We start from the raw sequence: 20,538 nt of genomic DNA, 5'->3' as shown, positions 1-20,538 counted from the left end.
AAGTCCAGCCAGAAGAGCATTGCAGTAGTCCAGTCTAGAAATGAACACTGTTATGGTCTCTATCTAGGCTATTATTATAGGGACTTTAAACAACAGCCTCTGATGGAAGGGCAACGGCATTCCGACATCATATGTGACCCTGGACCACAAAACCAGTCTTAAGTCATTGGGGTATATTTGTAGCAATAGCCAAAAATACATTGTATGGGTCAAAATGATAGATTTTTCTTTTATGTCAAAAATTATTAGGATATTATGTAAAGATCATGTTCCATGAAAATATTTTGTAAATATCCTACTGTAAATATATCAAAACTTAATTTTTATTTATTAATGTGCATTGCTAAGAACTTCATTTGGACAACTTTAAAGGCGATTTTCTCAATATTTAGATTTTTTTGCATCCTCAGATTCCAGATTTTCAAATAGTTGTATCTCGGCCAAATATGGTCCTATCCTATCCTATGGACTTGATCTCAAAATTGACCCTTATGACTGGTTTTGTGGTCCAGGGTCACATATTGCTTGTGCCCAACATTAACTGCTACTTCGTGAGGTTCTTCTGTAACCATCTACTACTTGAGAACAGCTGGTTTGCAGAATATAGAATATATTTCTCATCAGTTAACTGGTAATATATTGTAAACCTGAAGTAACCTCCACAATGCTGTGACAATGAGAGCTGTAATAATCAGTCACCACCACCTGAGGGCACCACCACCCTTGAATCTCTAATCAAGCATGCATCCTTAGCAGGTGTCCATGTAGGGCAGGGTGGGGCAAGTTGTCACATTTATGAACATCAATTTATGTATACAATTGTTTTAGGCTTCAAAAAATCTATTGAAAATTTCCACTGTTGTCGTCAAAATAACGCTTAACGTTACAACACATTACAAAAAGGTTCAGTTTGTTAAAATAAATGCATTAAATATCATTAATGATGAACAGCAATTTATTAATCTAGGTGAATGGTTAATTTTTACTAGATTTACATTATTTTTTATTGTTAATTTATGTCCCTTCATAATATACCAATTTTAATTTATACAAACTGAAATGTTAAAAATGTATATGTGGCAATTAACATTAAACTAGATTCATAAATGCCCCAGAAGTATTGTTCATTGTTAGTTCATGTTACCCAATGCATTAAGTAATGCATAAGCAAAATGTATTTAATTACATCTTGTAAAAGAGAGAGAGAAAAAAAATGTGTGTGATAGCACAAGAAAGAGATGCGATAACTCAATGAAAAAATACTCCTGAGAAAAGTTCAACTATACATCATACAACTGATTTTGATCTTAATGTATGTCAGTGTTTATTGTGTTCACTTATTTACCCAACATCTATCTTGATACTAGAAATGTAGTTTGGGGGACATGCTTCACAAATAGTTTTGTTCTAATTTGTTGTTTGAGACCAAAAAAAGTTCGCTCTTCTAAAGAATACATGTATGCAGTTTGCATAATAAACCATACTTTAGAGATACTAAAACATAATATTGTGACAACTTGCCCCACCTCTGCCCTACTTATCAAAACACACTCTTAGTTACTAACCAAATGAAAGTTGTCATAAATCTTACAGATAAATGTCATATTTCACCCCAAAATCAAAAGAAAGACAAAACATATTTTGCAAAGCAACTTAATCAATTAATGGATAATTTTTTTTTAAATTGTGACATCATTTGGAAGACACCAACATAAATTAAATTAAATCCAGTACAGATATTATAATGATTTAGATTTTCAATTGTACTTTACAAACGTACTGTACATTTTACATTATTTTTCTCATCTAATAGCAATGAGATTTAGATTTAGAACTGCAAATAAATATTTTACAGGTCTTAAAAGTAGGCTTTGATTTCTTTATGCAATTTTTTCTTATTTTCTTTTGATTTTGGTGCGAAGTGCAACGCAGACATTTCCATAAGGTTTCATGAGATTAATCCCAGAACAACCATAACCGATGACAAATGAAATTAGATTTTTAATAAAAATTAGTCCATTTACTCATTTGACTTTTTTCTTGGTTCTCATATATTATGGTCATGTGAGTTTTAGTTTCTTAAAGGGTTTAATTCAGTATTCATCAAATATGATATCTGTCCCTTATTAAAACATTGTTTCCTGTCAAATTAAAACACTGAGCAATTCAAAATCAAAAAGAAAAAGCATTACCTTCATCTGAGCTTCAAAAGTGTGTTCTGTCTTCTCCTGCAGGGAGCACAATGCTTGTGTGGCTGAGTCGAGGTAGAAACTCCAGAAGCAAGAGAGTGAGGGAAAAATAAACATTTGCATAACAGAGGTCAAAAGTCAGGCTAATTTAAATAATGGTAGCATGTATTCTTGTGGAAAACAAACAAATTAAGATAAATATAGATAGATAGATAGATAGATAGGTGTGCATCATGCAATTATTAATACCTGCATTCTCTGCTTCCATCATACAGCTGGCTTGAGCAAGGGATAACGAAGAAATGACAAGCAATTCAATCAAAGGATCCAAAGCATCATGAGACTTCCAGTTGGACACTTGTCGAAGTAAATCAAACAAACAGACCCCCCAGTCTCCATTAATAGCCTGCTCAATGGTCATGATGCACAATGGGTCAAGTCATTGACCTTATGGTGAGCCGAGGGCCTAAACAGCTGAGAATGAACCTCATCCGTCTCAGGGAAGAGTGTGGATAAGAATGTTCCACCTCGTCACGGCAAGTGACGGAGCTGGCAGCTGAAGAAAAAGAGACAGGATGTTAAGGTTCTCCGGATCTCCTGTTAATTCAGAGTGAAGGCCTTAATGAGGTACTCACGCCAACCACTGAAACCATGTAAGCGACATTCTGCAGACAATTTCACATTCAACTCAAAACCTTTAGAAAACGTCTGCTTGACCCAAAAATCTGAGATGCAAACTAGAAATGATCTCTGAACTTCCAAGGACATAGTGATGGATGGGTCCAACTGGCTAACAGGAAAAACATACCTAAATATAGGTATACAGATAATTATTGATTACTAGGACATATAATAAGAGGCTCTCCACAACCTACACAGATTTATACCTGCATAAGGTTGTTTGCTACATTTTGACATACATTGCATGGCACACAGTTTATGCAGGTTAAGGACATTTTCTTTCAGGGCTCCATGATTAACAAAAGAGTAAGAGTGTTTTGCTTTGCAAACATAAAAATTAAAATTAAAATGAAATTGTAATATGGCTTAGTACAATTATGAAATCGTTAAAGGCTGATTGAATTAAATATATATGCTGCTTGTTTCAGCTGATTATGCGCCGGTGTTTGTATTTGTTTTAGCTTTGTCATTTTACAGTTCTAATGTAAAATATAATTATTTTATTTTATTCATTATTTGACAGGGACAATAGACAGTCAGAAAACTGCCCCAGAATTAGCTACAGAGCTAAATTTCATCTGCTGTCCCTGGAATTATATTTGATATTTTTCTTACATTTTTGTTTTACAGTGAACTAATAGAAATATTTCTTGTTTCATTTTTATTTAGTAAAATTAACAATATTAATATTTTTGTTTAAATTGCATTTTAAATAATAAATCACAATTTTTTTTATCAGAAAAAATATTAATGTCTAGTATGTTTTTAAATCTGTGTCATCATGTTCTTCATCTATCATATGCTATAATTTTTTTAAATCTTAAAAATGAAAGAACATTTAAACTCTTCCATCCATAGTGGGTCTTGCAGGTCACAATCAGAAACTTTAAGGATATTAAAATGACAAACTAGAGTACACAATGCTGTGACCTTCAAAGCAGATATTCTAGGACCCTGACAACTGTCTAAAATAACAGAAGTAAATATAATTCCTAAGTATGCATGTTTTAACAACAATACTTTGATACTGATGTTGTTAAAAAGATCACTTGTTGATCCTAATCCTAATGTTAAAAGGCTCCTAATAAAAGATGCACCACTTGCAATAATTCACAGCACAGCATTTGCAGCATAAAGAGCAGCTGCTGGAGCCTCTCACACTGCAGAGGCCCCCATCTACAGCTATCTGAGGCCCTCAGCAGAGACTGTAAAGAAGCTGAGAAAAATGCAGTATGGTTATCTTTGTCCTCAAGGATAGAGAAAAAACAATGGGACGTCAACAAGAAGTGCAAGAGGTTGAGGTCTAGCGGTACAAGCCATGACAACTGAGCCGTAGGCCTTTGCTGACCTTACGCTACGGCACAAAAGGCCAGCTGTTGGCTGTCCATCGCCTCCATCTATAGAAAGACTTCAATTATTTGTCACGTTTTCTTTTAGGCCTTCTCTTTACTTAGCTAATATGACTGTCTCAAGCAATGACATTGGAACATCTATAATGTGTGCAAAAGTTAAACCTGATATCTCACAAAAAGTGTGCAGACGTTACTTTGACAAAAGGGTGATTATGATTAGCCTTGAGCTGACAGTGGTACTTTAGATAAGTGGAATTGGTTAATGTCTTATATAAGAGAATAACTTCCCTAAGTGGTCACCTCTTGAACAAACTTTGCCAGTGCATTAAGCTTTAATATTAATTGGATGCATCACATTAGCTATTTGCAAAGCTTGTTTTTCTGAGAAAAAAAAACAACAATGGAGAGGCTGAGCAAAACAATAAAAATTGTTGTAGCATACCATGACAGGTTCACATTTCTCAAATGTCAAGAGGTGTCCTGCTCTACAAGGAGGGGATCCAAAATAGACTACTGTTGTTCTTTTTGACCTGAGACAACGTCATAAAAGGAGTTCCTGATTAGGATGGTGATGATGAATCCTTAAAGCAACATGGGTGTTCTTTTGTCCTTGCTCGTTTAAGCCTATTGTTACACCATATATGTAAACTGTCGGTGAACATCCTATGTCATTCAATCATTTGAAGGTTTATTTAGCAGGACCAGGGTGGGGTATCCACAATGTACCACCATTTTGGGATCAGTGACTCCCTTTAAAAAGGTAGCATCAACTCTGGAGGGACACAACACACGGGACAACCCAAGGTAAGAAAGACCAAGGAAGATCTCCCGGACAATCCTCACAATCACTGCTTCCAGAACTGACACATATAAAGATATAACCATTACAATTTTGGGTTAATGATCAGAAACACATCATTGTTCTGAAACAATAATGAGTCTATTGTTTCGTCCTTACAGTAACACCAGCTCTGCAGTCATTGAAATACAGAGTTTGACAAACACAAGGTGAGAAGTTTTGCAACCCCTAAAAAATGTATCTACAGTACTGAAATGCATTTGTTTATCATTTGTGCAACTGTGATGCCAGTTACGTGTCGACAGTGCTTCTGTGCAGTTTTTGTCAAAGAAGGACGTTATATTTATAAGGTTGTTTGCTTCTAGGTTTCAGAATGTCTGACGCCGTCATGGCAGAGTTTGGCTCTGCTGCTTCCTTCCTGCGCAAGTCAGACAAGGAGCGTCTGGAGGCCCAAACTCGGCCCTTCGACATGAAGAAGGAATGCTTTGTGCCTGATCCTGAGATTGAGTATGTCAAAGCCTCCGTCACCAGTAGAGACGGTGACAAAGTCACTGTTGAGACTGAATTTGGAAAGGTAAGTTCTAATCTCTGGACTGATTATACACAGCAATGGTATCAATGTAGAATAGATTTGCAGTGTGAATGCTAAAACATCTTGGTGTGGCTTCCACAGACCGTAACTGTGAAGGAGATTGATGTTCACCCTCAGAACCCGCCAAAGTTCGATAAAATTGAGGACATGGCAATGTTCACCTTCCTGCACGAGCCCGCTGTGCTGTATAACCTCAAAGAGCGTTACGCAGCCTGGATGATCTACGTGAGTGATGAATGATAGTCTAAATGAATCTACCACAATTACTTGTGTGTATAATTGTACCGAACTTATTCATTTGTCACATTACAGACCTATTCAGGGCTGTTCTGTGTCACTGTCAACCCCTACAAGTGGCTGCCAGTATATGATTCCTCTGTGGTCAAAGCCTACAGAGGAAAGAAGAGGACTGAAGCTCCTCCTCACATCTTCTCCATCTCTGACAATGCATACCAGTACATGCTTTCAGGTTAGAATTGTATTTCACATTTATTCAACTAAACAACTTGATATTGTAAAATATTATACATAAAACAAAGAATAAAACATTTTTCTTTGTGAATTTCACCCAACAGACCGAGAGAACCAGTCAGTCCTGATCACGTAAGTAATTTCAGCCTCCCTTTTTTGTGAGATTAAATGTACTTGTGTTTAAATTATAAAAACGTAAATTGTTTTAATCCGCAGTGGAGAATCCGGTGCTGGAAAGACTGTGAACACCAAAAGAGTCATCCAGTACTTTGCCAGCATTGCTGCTGTAACTGGGAAAAAAGATGCAGCTTCTGAGAAGAAGGTGAATATAGACACAAAACTACCTGTGCTAAAATAATATGAATATTACTTGATATGGATAAAAATGATATGGTTTGTTTATAGGGTACTCTGGAGGATCAAATCATCCAAGCTAACCCTGCCCTGGAGGCCTTTGGCAATGCCAAGACCATCAGAAATGACAACTCCTCCCGATTCGTAAGTCCTCCCTCATAGTGGAGAACGCATTTTGTCCAAATTGTGTATATTGCATATAATTGATATAAAAAAAAAATGATGTGATTATTAATTATTTATTTTTCTAACTGCACAGGGTAAATTTATCCGAATTCACTTTGGTGTAAGTGGAAAATTGGCTTCTGCAGATATTGAAACTTGTGAGTATGCTTTATATTATCATGGTTATGATTGGAAAACTGTAATACATACAAATTTTTAATGCAGCAATCATTTTGTGAATTTTCCTAATTTAGATCTGCTGGAGAAGTCTCGTGTCACTTACCAGCTCAAGGCTGAGAGAGACTACCACATCTTCTACCAGATCCTGTCTCAGAAGAAACCAGAACTGCTGGGTAAAATCACCCGTCACATCTATTACATTACTGTTTCTAATTAGAAGAGTATTTTTCTAATCTATGTTCCCATTTCTCCTTAGAGATGCTGCTCATCACCAACAACCCCTATGACTACGCCTACATCTCCCAAGGAGAGACACAAGTGGCATCCATTGATGATGCTGAAGAGCTGATTGCCACTGACGTTAGTAACATATCTCTATATCAAACAAAATATACATAAATTAGAACCGTTGTGAAGTGCCACAAAAAGGATAATAAAAGTAGGCTTATATTATTGCTTTGTCATGCTGCTTTCAAATGGCAGGATGCGTTTGATGTGCTGGGCTTCACTACAGATGAAAAGGCAGGCATCTACAAGCTGGTTGGTGCCGTCATGCACTACGGCAACATGAAGTTCAAGCAGAAGCAGCGAGAGGAACAGGCAGAGGCTGATGGGACTGAAGGTAAGTGATGTTGTGCATTCATTACCACATTGCCACTGGTGACTTTTTAATAAATGGTTCTAAATTGAAACAAACCTTTTTTCTTCACAAGATGCTGACAAAGTAGCATATCTGATGGGCCTGAACTCTGCTGATCTCATCAAGGGTTTGTGCCACCCGAGAGTTAAAGTAGGAAATGAGTGGGTGACCAAGGGACAGAGTGTCCAACAGGTGAAGAAACTTTATATAAATGTAAAATGTAGAGCTTGGAAATCACGTTACAACAAAAAAAGCAATATTTTAATACTTTTTTTTAAATGTTTTTCCACTCCTTTCAGGTGTACTACTCTATTGGTGCTCTGGCAAAGTCAGTGTACGAGAAGATGTTCTTGTGGATGGTTGTGAGAATCAACCAATCCCTGGACACCAAACAGCCTCGCCAGTACTTCATTGGTGTGCTGGACATTGCTGGATTTGAGATCTTTGATGTAAGAAGACATCAATGGATTTTTGTTATTCTAAAACAAATAAAACAAGCAGTGCATCCTATTTCGCCATTGTGATTATATAATATATTCCACTTGCAGTTCAACACCTTTGAGCAGCTGTGCATCAACTTCACTAATGAGAAGTTGCAGCAGTTCTTCAACCACCACATGTTTGTGTTGGAGCAAGAGGAATACAAGAAGGAGGGTATTGAGTGGGAGTTCATTGACTTTGGCATGGACTTAGCGGCTTGTATTGAGTTAATTGAGAAGGTGGGTTTATGTGCAGAAATATTCATTATAATTATCATTTAAAAATGTGTTTTGTGTGTTCTCGCTTTTTCATATTATTTACACTATATTTTTTCCATTATACTTTGTTCTCTGCAGCCTATGGGTATCATGTCCATCCTTGAAGAGGAGTGCATGTTCCCTAAAGCTAGTGATGCAACATTCAAAGCTAAGCTTTATGACAACCATTTGGGGAAGAATCCTACTTTCCAGAAACCCAGAATTGTCAAGGGTAAACCAGAGGCCCATTTCTCCCTGGTTCACTACGCTGGCATTGTTGACTACAACATTTCAAACTGGCTGGTGAAGAACAAGGACCCTCTTAATGAGACTGTGGTTGGACTCTTCCAAAAGTCTACTGTGAAGCTGCTGTCATTCCTGTTTGCTGGATATGCTGGGGCTGACTCAGGTGTGTACTGATCTTCAGTAAAGCGTATTCAGTATAGGGTTGGGTACCGTTCATATTTTAACCGGTGCGGTACCGGTATTGGTACGTGAAATTCGGTACAGGTACCTTTTTTCGGTACTTTACTCTCTGTGTAATAACAAAAACATTTATTTCAGTGAAAAAATAAGTCCAAAACTCTCAATTTCAACATTTTGAAAAATAGGGCCCTACTATTTTTTTTTTATTTTTTTTATTCCAGAAATTCTTGTTTTATTTTTTCTGATAATCAAATGAAGGCATGAAACATTTATTTATTTTTAATCAAATGAATATGAAACCTTTTTATTTTTTGGCAAACAAACAGAGGTTTACAGTTCAAATTAATACATAGTAGAATTAAAAAAAAAAAAACGTTTTAATAATTTTATTTTAAGTGGTTAATGTGGTTGTAATAATTATTTTTATAATTTAATTGTTTTATTTAAATTTGACAGTAAATGGCATATATAAAGACGTACATTATACTGTACAAAAGTAATACAAGAGTAATATATTTCTGTTACATGTTAAACCGCACTTTTATTTCGACAGGTTGCCGTGAAGTTTCTGTGTGTATATAGTATATGATGCTAGTTTTCGTGAATGAAACTAAACTAAAATTCTCATGAAGTGACTCTCACAGCCTGTAAGTTCTTGTAGTGAGATGCAGAGGCCGAAAATCACAGTGAGTTCATATTTAATACCGTCTTTTTGCGTTTTAATATTCACACACACTAGTTCATATCGCGATTTGAATTAAGTGACAGACCTTCTTTTATTCATCCAAAAATTTACGAATACCGTGGCATTCCGCGATATAGAGTAAATTCCGTTTTTATGAATGGACTCTGCCATCCTGTCCGCATTTTCACGGAAACCATATGACCCTAGAAATGTAAGCACACTTCAGAACATTTAGGTTTTCCCTGTGTGTTGTGTTTTAAAGAGTTGCAGGGGTGACATCATGTCACAGGGTCTCTCTCTCTCTCGTATGCGCCCAAATGCGTTCTCAGGTACCGAAATTTGGTACCGAATAATTTAATGTGAATCGGTACTCGGTAGTACCGATGCAATTCGGTCAGTACCCTTAAAAGTACAGAGTTCGGTACCCAACCCTAATTCAGTATACTTTTTTTCTGGGTTTGAACTGTAATGTGACATATGCTAAAACACTTTTATTTCACATTTTCTGTTGGTTTCAGCCCAAGATGCCAAAGGTGGTAAAGGAGGTGGCAAAAAGAAGGGTTCGTCTTTCCAGACTGTGTCAGCCCTTCATAGGGTAAGCATTATTAAAACAAATTCAAAAAAAGTTCAAAATTGCATACCTTACAATGTTATGGTTTATTTTTCAATCACAGGAGAACTTGAACAAGCTGATGACCAACTTGAGGTCGACTCACCCTCATTTTGTACGTTGCCTGATTCCAAATGAGACTAAGACTCCTGGGGCGATGGAGAATCCTCTGGTCATGCACCAGCTGCGCTGTAACGGTGTGCTGGAGGGCATCAGAATCTGCAGAAAGGGATTTCCCAACAGGATCCTGTATGGAGATTTCAAGCAGAGGTGAAAAACCTGAAAGAGACACTAAAATAAACACTCAAATAAGCATTTTAATACACAGGGGTAAAACTTTGTTACTTTGTACCTCTTGTTAGATACCGTATTCTGAACCCATCTGCTATCCCTGAGGGTCAGTTCATTGACAACAAGAAAGCTGCTGAGAAACTGCTGGGCTCACTGGACCTTGACCACAGCCAGTACAAGTTAGGACATACCAAGGTATAAAATATTCTAACAAAACTTCTCTTCACTTAGCCAATTCAAATTATCATAATGCAGAAAATGTAAAGAAAAAACAGTAAATAAATATTGACATATTTTGTAAAGGTGTTCTTCAAGGCTGGTCTCCTGGGTACCCTTGAAGAGATGCGAGATGACCGTCTTGCTCTCATCATTACTGGGATTCAAGCAAGAGCTCGCGGTATTCTCTCAAGAATGGAGTTCCAGAAGATTGTTGAGCGCAGGTTAGTTAGTGTAATTGTAATTAGGGGTGTAACAGTTCACAAAATTCACAGTTTGGTTCGATACAATACAGTGGTACGTTTTCGATACAGCAAAAATTGCAAAAAAATGCAAATTTTTTATTTATTAAAACTTTTTTTTTTTTTTACTTTGAACACTGATGGAGTTACTTGTTGGGGTGTCTTATTTAGCAGCATATAAAACCAAAAAAAGCTCCAGTTTGAAGTATTCCAGTTGATGTTGCCTGTTGTCATGTAGCAGATTAATCTTTTCCAATAATTTTAAATAGATTTTTTACCTTTTATAAACCATTTTTTTCTAAAACTGTGCATCACCTTTTGAGTAATTTTTTTTACATTTAATCAGTCAATAAGACATTTGGGCTGTTACCAAGCAAATGGAGTAAGTATTGACAAAATTCATCTTTGCAATGCAGAGTAAACATAAAAGTTGCATCTGAATGGCAGCTAGATGATTTTACACAACGTTTAATGCAGCTCAGAGGGACATGTAATGCCTTTAATTTGCAGTTACAAATGCATAAATAATGTTTTGATATTTTAAACATAAAACGTTGGCAACTGATGTTTGAAATTAATTAAAAAATACTTTAAATGTGAAATTAAAACCGCCAGCAGGTGGCAGAAGTCACTGTTAACAAGTGAGTCGTTCGTTGATTGAACCGAATCATTTAATGGGGAACGAAACATGTTGCTCAGAGACGCAAAACAGTGCTGTGCCTGTGTTTGGACTTATTTTTGTTGGCAAAATTGAGCAAAAACAGTCAATATCAATTAACTTTTTGCTTATTGAACTGCTGTAAAAATCTTTTGTAATCATGCTGATTTTTGGAGTGAAAAAACGGCACTCTACTGTGATATTGATTAACTATATGAAATTATGTAAATATATAGGCCTACATTTTCTGCCCCTATATCTTGGATTTTGTGATCATTCTAAATGCATTTTAATAGACTGAATCATGCAGTGAAAGAACACACTCTCTATGCGCACACGCACTAGTCTAACCTAATAGGATAATATGCTGTAATAGGATTAGTCTAACAAATCGTTCGGTTTGTAATGCATACCGAACCGAAAGCCTCGTACCGAACGGTTCAATACGAATACGTGTATCGTTACACCCCTAATTGTAATGTTTTCTTATTATATTGAAGAAGATATCCATCACTTTTGTCTATGTTAACATACATTAAATTACTTTGCAGAGATTCTTTGTTGGTTATCCAGTGGAACGTACGTGCCTTCATGGGTGTCAAGAATTGGCCCTGGATGAAGCTCTACTTCAAGATTAAGCCTCTGCTGAAATCTGCTGAGACTGAGAAAGAAATGGCCAACATGAAGGAAGAATTCACCAAGCTGAAGGAGGCTTACGCCAAATCTGAAGCCCGCAGAAAGGAGCTTGAAGAAAAGATGGTTTCTCTTCTCCAAGAGAAGAATGACCTTCAGCTTTCAGTGCAGTCTGTAAGTTCATGTGGAAAAATGTATTTTCTCTTTTCACAAATTAAAAAAATAAAAAGAGAAAAAAAATCTAAATTGTCTATAAATTCTCTTTTTTTCTTGCTCTGATAGGAGCAAGATAATCTTGCAGATGCTGAGGAGAGATGTGAGGGTCTGATCAAGAGCAAGATCCAGTTTGAGGCCAAAGTCAAAGAGCTGACTGAGAGACTGGAGGATGAAGAGGAAATGAATGCAGAGTTGGTTGCAAAGAAACGAAAGCTGGAGGATGAATGTTCTGAGCTCAAGAAGGACATTGATGATCTTGAACTCACTCTGGCCAAAGTGGAGAAAGAGAAACATGCCACTGAGAACAAGGTTAGTGGTTATACCCTTTATAGATTTTTCAGCATTACACATTTATGAGTGTTTACTGATCTAATGCTCTTTTGCTTAGGTTAAAAATCTCACAGAGGAAATGTCAGCACTTGATGAAATCATTGCTAAGCTGACCAAGGAGAAGAAAGCTCTTCAGGAGGCCCATCAGCAAACGCTGGATGACCTCCAGAGTGAGGAAGACAAAGTCAACACTCTCACTAAAGCCAAAGCCAAGCTGGAGCAACAAGTGGATGATGTGAGTACCACAAAATCTCACTCTAAACACCTTAAGTATGATATGTGATGTTTCACAAGACAAGGCATATTAATTATAGTTTATATAATCAGCTTGAGGGATCCTTGGAGCAAGAAAAGAAGCTGCGCATGGATCTTGAGAGGGCAAAGAGAAAGCTGGAAGGTGATTTAAAATTAACCCAGGAGAGCATTATGGACTTGGAAAATGATAAACAGCAAATGGAGGAGAAGCTAAAGAAGTAAGAACATGTCAAACGATTCAAATTTATTTTTTTCTTTGGAAAAAATATAATTAAATCACTCAAATGTTTTTATAACATCTTAAAGGAAGGACTTTGAAATTGGACAGCTCAACAGCAAAATTGAGGACGAACAAGTCCTTGGTGCCCAGCTCCAGAAGAAACTGAAGGAGCTGCAGGTATATTTAAACCAAACAAGAATGAATCATATAAATGAATCATGTAAATTCAATAGGATTCATTCCAAATCCTTCAATTTTCTCAATTTTTAGGCTCGTATTGAAGAGCTTGAGGAAGAGCTGGAGGCTGAGAGAGCTGCTCGTGCTAAAGTTGAGAAACAGAGAGCTGATCTGTCCAGAGAACTGGAGGAGATCAGTGAAAGATTGGAGGAGGCTGGTGGAGCCACTGCTGCCCAGATTGAGATGAACAAGAAACGTGAAGCTGAGTTCCAGAAGCTTCGCAGAGACCTTGAAGAGTCCACTCTGCAACATGAGGCCACCGCTGCTACACTGAGGAAGAAACATGCCGACAGTGTAGCTGATCTGGGAGAGCAGATCGACAACCTTCAGAGAGTGAAGCAGAAGCTGGAGAAAGAGAAGAGTGAACTGAAGTTAGAGCTTGATGATGTGGTTTCCAACATGGAGCAGATTGTCAAGTCAAAGGTTAGTGGCAACAAGCAAGACAGATTACATGAGACTGTAACGTAAAATCAATATCACTCACTTTCTCAAAATATATTATTAGAGCAACCTGGAGAAAATGTGCAGAACTCTGGAAGACCAGATGAGTGAGTACAGAACCAAAGCTGAGGAAGGCCAGCGCACAATCAATGACTTCACCATGCAAAAAGCCAAGCTGCAAACTGAAAATGGTAAGGTTACAAAATCGAGCAATTTTAATTACAATTTCCAGTTTAAAAAACTTAAAATTACTCATAACTACAAAAACTTTTTTTTTGCCATTTCAGGTGAACTGTCTAGACAGCTAGAGGAGAAAGACTCCCTGGTGTCTCAGCTGACCAGAGGCAAGCAGTCCTACACTCAGCAGATTGAAGACCTCAAGAGACAACTAGAAGAGGAAATCAAGGTTTGTTTTGCAATCCATTAAGGTTTTCCAGAAGTTTAATCCTTTTTGTTACAGAGTAGGACACCAGAAACCACATCCAAGCAACTGACTATTTTGTTCTTTCAGGCTAAGAATGCCCTGGCCCATGCAGTTCAGTCTGCTCGTCACGACTCTGATCTGCTGAGGGAGCAGTTTGAGGAGGAGCAGGAAGCCAAGGCTGAGCTGCAGCGTAGTCTGTCCAAGGCAAACTCTGAGGTGGCTCAGTGGAGAACCAAGTATGAAACTGATGCCATCCAGAGGACTGAGGAGCTGGAGGATGCTAAGTAAGTAATGGGAAATATACAACTTGGTTTTATGTTTGTATTTTTTTCATCATTATTTCTAACCAATACTTAAAATCTCCACGCTGACAAAATTAGGAAAAAATTGGCTCAGCGTCTTCAAGAAGCAGAAGAAGCTGTGGAAGCTGTTAATGCTAAATGCTCCTCACTGGAGAAGACCAAACACAGGCTGCAGAATGAGATTGAAGATCTCATGGTGGATGTGGAGAGATCCAATGCTGCTGCTGCTGCTCTGGACAAGAAGCAAAGAAACTTTGACAAGGTAATGCAACAAATTAATGTGAATATTTTTTACTTTTGTCTTTGATAATTTTATTAGAAATTAAATAAACACCTAATTAAATGCCTAACAGGTTCTGGCTGAGTGGAAGCAGAAGTATGAGGAGTCTCAGACTGAACTAGAAAGTGCCCAGAAAGAGTCTAGATCTCTTAGCACTGAACTCTTCAAACTGAAGAACTCTTATGAAGAAGTCCTGGATCATCTTGAGACCATGAAGAGAGAGAACAAGAACCTCCAAGGTAACTATATTTTTGGTTACCTGCAGAATTAACGGATGATGTCTTCAGCATAAATTTGCTTTACAGTTATTTTTCTGTCTAACAGAGGAAATCTCTGACCTCACTGAGCAACTTGGAGAGTCAGGAAAAAGCATCCATGAGTTGGAGAAAATTAGAAAGCAGCTGGAGCAGGAGAAAGCAGAGATCCAGACAGCCTTGGAGGAGGCTGAGGTAACCTTAAATTATCATGTCTTTTTTGTTCACATAAGGCTGATTTTAGACAAATTACTTAAAAACTGTTTCAAATTGAAAGGGCTCACTTGAACATGAGGAAGGAAAGATCCTGAGAGCTCAACTGGAGTTCAATCAAGTAAAGGCTGATATTGAACGTAAGCTGACTGAGAAAGATGAAGAGATGGAGCAGTCCAAGAGGAACCAGCAGAGAATGGTTGATACCCTTCAGAGCTCACTTGAATCAGAGACTCGCAGCAGGAATGAAGCTCTCAGACTGAAGAAGAAGATGGAGGGAGACCTCAATGAGATGGAGATTCAGCTCAGCCAGGCTAACAGACAGGCATCAGAAGCCCAGAAGCAGCTCAAGGGTCTTCATGGACATCTTAAAGTATGATGAATCTTCAACTCAGGTTTTAAGACTCTATAGTGAAATCCAACATCGTTCTTCAGCCTATTAATTTGTAAAACTTGTCCATCACAGGATGCCCAAATGCAGCTGGATGATGCTCTGCGTGGTAATGATGATCTCAAAGAGAACATCGCCATCGTGGATAGACGCAACAATCTGCTGCAGGCTGAACTGGACGAGCTGAGATCCCTGGTGGAACAGACTGAGAGAGGAAGGAAACTGGCTGAGCAGGAACTGCTGGACGTCAGTGAGAGAGTTCAGCTCCTACATTCTCAGGTAATACATTTCAAATATGTGCTCAATTTTTTAAGTTATCATTACTCTTACCAGTGAACTTTGACATTGGTGATCTTAAATGGTATAAATTATTTTGATGCAGAACACCAGTCTGCTGAATCAGAAGAAGAAGCTGGAGGGAGATAATACTCAGCTTCAGACTGAGGTTGAGGAGGCAGTGCAGGAGTGCAGGAATGCTGAGGAAAAAGCCAAGAAAGCCATCACTGATGCTGCCATGATGGCAGAGGAGCTGAAGAAGGAGCAGGACACCAGTGCTCATCTGGAGCGCATGAAGAAGAACATGGAGCAGACCATCAAAGACCTGCAGCACCGTCTGGATGAAGCTGAGCAGATCGCCATGAAGGGAGGCAAGAAGCAGGTCCAGAAACTGGAAGCCAGGGTTAGTTTATCAAACTTGGTTGTTAATGATGCAATATCTATTCATACATTTTGTAAAGCTGATGAGTGCTGTTCATTAATATTTGGATTCAGAGCTTCAGAGTTGGAGAATTTAAAATCATTTTCGGTTTGGTTAGGTGAGAGAGCTGGAAAACGAGGTGGAGCTGGAACAGAGAAAGGCGAGCGAGTCTGTGAAGGGAGTCCGCAAATATGAGAGACGCATCAAGGAGCTCACCTACCAGGTCAATTTCTTTGTCATACAAATAAATGCTTTTTTATTCATACCGTATAGATGAAAATGAAGTCACTTTGTACCCACTGTTTACAGACTGAGGAGGACCGTAAGAATCTGGCACGTCTTCAGGATCTGGTGGACAAACTCCAGCTGAAGGTCAAGTCCTACAAGAGAGCTGCTGAGGAGGCTGTGAGTAAACAATGCTACTCGGATATTGAAGTATTGCTCTGTCTGTATTATTTTTAACAATATGTTCTTGTTAATGTGTTTTTCAGGAGGAACAGGCCAATTCTAATCTGGGCAAGTTCCGTAAGCTGCAGCATGAGCTGGATGAGGCAGAGGAGAGGGCTGATATTGCTGAATCTCAGGTCAACAAGCTGAGAGCCAAGAGCCGTGATTCAGGATCCAAGGTAATTTTTTTTTTACAAAATCTCATATAGTACACTACTATGATACTTACATTCTCTTTGCTCTCTTATTACAGAAAGGACATGATGAAGAGTAATCCTCCACTATAAAGCTTTTGTTTGCTGTGAAACCACATTCATGTACTGGTTCTGATCAAGCAATAAAAACTGCACTTCTGAATTCTTGTGTCAGTGGCTTTGTTTTCCATTTCTGTTTTAACATTCAGTCTCACCATGTATCTGAAGTACAAAAGCGGGCATTAAAGGTGTGATGAAAAACAACAACTCAAACAAACAATGTAAATCTATTAAGTCTGTGAGTACACTATATGGACAAAAGTATTAGGTCACCCCCTTCTAATGAACATGTTTGACAACTTTAGTAATTCCCATGAGCACAAATCTTAATGTTTAATGATATTCTAGGGAATTGTGTGCTCATAATTGTATAGCAACAGTTTGGACAGAACCCTTTTCTATTCTAACATGACAGTGCCTCTGTGTATAAGGCAAGGTTCAAAAAGACATGATTGAGTCAGCGTGGAAGAACTTCAGAAAGCCAAGTCCTGATCCCAGCTGAACACCTCTGGTGTGACTTTAAATGCCAAAAATTCATCACCAAACACCAATTTTGACTTGTATATGGACAAAAGTATTGGGACACCCCCTTCTTTAGAACAGAAAAAGGTACTTTCAAAACTGGCAACAGAGATGGAAACAATTCATGTATTTAAACATTTTAATTCTATCTCTGTTGCAACAGTTTTGAAAGTGTCTAAAATGACTGTACCCACATGTACAAGTCGTGGCCTAATGGTTAGCGAGTCAGACTCGTAATCCAAAGGTTGCGGGTTTGAGTCTCGGGCCGGCAGGGATTGTAGGTGGGGGGAGTGAATGTCCAGCGCTCTCTCCACCCTCAATACCACGACTGAGGTGCCCTTGAGCAAGACACTGTACCCCCAACTGCTCCCCGGGCGCCGCAACATACATGGCTGCCCACTGCTCCGGGTGTGTGTTCACTTTGGATGGGTTAAATGCAGAGCACGAATTCTGAAGTCACACCAGAGGTTTCTGCAGACCAGTCAAGCTCTTCCTCACTGACTCAATCAATCATGTCTTTTTGAACCGTGTCTTATACACAGAGACACTGTCATGTTAGAATAGAAAAGGGTTCTGGCCAAACTGTTGCTATAAAATTAGAAGCCCACAATTCCCTAGAATATCATTATATGCTTAAACATTAAGATTTGTACTCATAGAAATGACTAAAGTAGTCAAACCTGTTCATTAAAAGGATACTTTTGTCCATATAAGTGTAATTATGTCAAATGGTACTAAGGGTAAGCTCTACAAATGTTGTGCATTTCATATATTTGAAGTAGCCTATAGCATATTTTAACTATGCAAACACTTTTTCCACAACTGATTACAATACATTACCTGGCTGACGTATGGTTCACAAAATTAGGACAAATTCATTAAATACTTACCCTATTCCACTCTGCAGCTTCATTCAAGATATCCATGTCACCAATGATGTTATTCTGAGCATGTTTGAGTCACTATATCACTATATTTTGTATTTCTGGTATTGGTTGTGTCCCAATATGCCACTGTCTCATAAAGCGTCCCTTAAAATTTGACAAGCTACCATTATAATCTGTATGTTTAATTACAAGTTGTGATGTGAACAGACACACTCGGAAAAAAAAACAATTCAGTGATTCACTAACAGATTCGTCAAACAGAAGCGGTTCCCTGTCACCTGACGAAACATCATATAAATGTACACATTTTCACGACTTGATGACTAGATAAAAAAATAGTCCAATATTTCTTTAGTAACGTTACCTCTGTAAATCGTGACCGGTTATGTGGATCTGAAGAAACGGCCTTTCTTTACACATTTTGATTAAACGTTAAGCATTTCCTCAGTAAAAAAATTGGTTTAATACAGATACTGTATCACCTTACACAATATATTTAATCTCGTCTTTCGGTAAAATTCACTCAATTTAATAAATTAATTGAAAACAAAAAAGCTCAAGGTGTAAAATGTCGTTATACGTACCGTTTCGTCTGCTGTATTTTTCTGAATAAAAGACCTTTAAGCTTTAAAACTTTACAAAAACATAATCTATATAATTGGTTGAACTGTATATCAGCACAAACTTTGTACCTTGAATATTATATCGTCGAAATTAATCTTTATAAAACCTGACGAAAATCTTCTTCAACGATCAGAGTTCCCGCCGAAGTCTCGCGCAGAAGCGGGAAATGTTTACTCTGACGTCACGTGATCTCGTGATGGAAAATACTAATGTTTACGGAGCAAAAAGTACCGACAATTTTAATAATAATAATAATAATAATAAAAGAAAGTTGGAGGTGTAGTACTTAAGGCAACGGAAATAATGTCTCTGCAAAAATAATATCTACACTACAAAAATATGAAAGGGTATATTCAAAATATGAAATTAAGCAGAATTCCTTACCTTTTCATCATAAGTAGTTTTTCCCCCTTTTTTATGACAGAACATTATTATACCTTTTGTTCTTTAATAATTTTAATTGTTTTTAGCTTTATTATTATTATTTTAAATGTTAAGTTTTGATTTTTTTTTGCATGCATTTGTCATTTTTATTTAATTTCTTTATTTTTAAAATATGTATAGGTAGTATTTATAAAGTTTTAGCTTTTAGTTTTGAATCTGTTTTAATACTACAATTGATTGCTTCTGTTGTCCTCATTTGGAAGTCGCTTTGGATAAAAGCATCTGCTAAATGACTAAATAATAATGATAATAAAATAAAATAAAATCAATATCCTGTCTTTAAGGTTGTTCTGAGAATATTAGAAAAGTAAAATTAATATTCAGAAATCTAAAAGTATGAGCTTATAAAATATATTACAATATAAAACAAACAAATGTAAACAAAATATTATTTATTTGTGAAGCATATAAATACTTATGATCCTGGAGACGAGAAATATTTGCTTTAATATGTAAAGACCAAACCCAACACTGTTTTAAACACTTTATTTTATTTAATGTTTAATAATCACATCATAGTTAACAATTAACCACAATAAACACCTCATTCAAACAAAACAAAACAAAAAAAATAATGAAATTTAATTTTCATGGAAAAACTCAAAATAATAAAATAAAAATAAAGGAAAACAAACCGACAAAAACCTGGCAAATAGCCTCACCTGGTTTCTGAATATATCAGCTTATAGAGCTTCTTACTGCATCTCCAGAAACCCAATCTACTGCACATTAAAGTCATGTTTCATTAGTTTCCAGGCTACTTTAGGCTTGTACATCTTTATGAGTGTAATTATGTCCCAGGGCAACATCTCTCCCAGATTCAAAAAAAAAAAATCATAGCCATAATAATATTATTAATAACAATAATTGGACCTCTCCTCTCCCTGCTTCAACAGGATGCCCTGGTCCTTCATGGCACAATAAAATCTGTGCAATTGAAACACATTCAATGCAATCCCCACAGTTTAGGTTGACAGTGTTATCTTTTTCTTGTGAGACTAAGAAAGGGTTATTAGAAGTTATTAGAAGAAGTTAAGAGGACATGGGCTAAATATCAATGCCCACCTGGACGTGACCCACCTGGCATCATCTGGGCATAAGCGCTACCAAGCTCGCCACAACATTAAAGACACGGCGGCCAAATACATGTGCTTTAATATAGGTTTAAATACATTTGTT

At 37.2% G+C, this 20,538-nt stretch overlaps 1 protein-coding gene across 3 annotated transcripts; it reads left to right on the top strand.

The window, feature by feature from the left end:
• Window positions 1-5,394: 5,394 nt before the first annotated feature.
• On the top strand, window positions 5,395-16,983 carry LOC306863435 (myosin-7-like; the record flags this gene model as incomplete). Of its 3 annotated transcripts, none has more annotated exons than XM_079406762.1 (37): window positions 5,395-5,595; window positions 5,695-5,838; window positions 5,926-6,082; window positions 6,189-6,216; window positions 6,301-6,406; window positions 6,490-6,582; window positions 6,698-6,761; window positions 6,858-6,956; window positions 7,040-7,143; window positions 7,267-7,405; window positions 7,497-7,615; window positions 7,723-7,872; window positions 7,972-8,142; window positions 8,260-8,569; window positions 9,805-9,866; window positions 9,946-10,151; window positions 10,244-10,367; window positions 10,476-10,612; window positions 11,840-12,095; window positions 12,204-12,446; window positions 12,526-12,702; window positions 12,795-12,940; window positions 13,029-13,119; window positions 13,213-13,602; window positions 13,685-13,811; window positions 13,908-14,026; window positions 14,132-14,328; window positions 14,425-14,608; window positions 14,700-14,865; window positions 14,951-15,075; window positions 15,158-15,466; window positions 15,560-15,763; window positions 15,867-16,163; window positions 16,300-16,404; window positions 16,491-16,586; window positions 16,673-16,807; window positions 16,882-16,983. In XM_079406762.1, the coding sequence occupies 37 exons, from the start codon at window positions 5,395-5,397 to the stop codon at window positions 16,900-16,902; spliced, it is 5,802 nt and encodes a 1,933-aa protein (XP_079262888.1). In that variant the 3' UTR covers window positions 16,903-16,983. The 3 variants fall into 3 exon arrangements, with proteins under 3 accessions (XP_079262888.1, XP_079262887.1, XP_079262886.1); XM_079406761.1 differs by having other exon boundaries at window positions 9,796-9,866; XM_079406760.1 differs by having other exon boundaries at window positions 9,790-9,866.
• Window positions 16,984-20,538: the final 3,555 nt, after the last annotated feature.

Source organism: Barbus barbus (genome assembly GCF_936440315.1).
Source record: "Barbus barbus genome assembly, chromosome: 44".
Lineage (NCBI taxonomy): Eukaryota > Metazoa > Chordata > Actinopteri > Cypriniformes > Cyprinidae > Barbus > Barbus barbus.
This window is presented reverse-complemented; position numbering and strand designations above follow the sequence as displayed.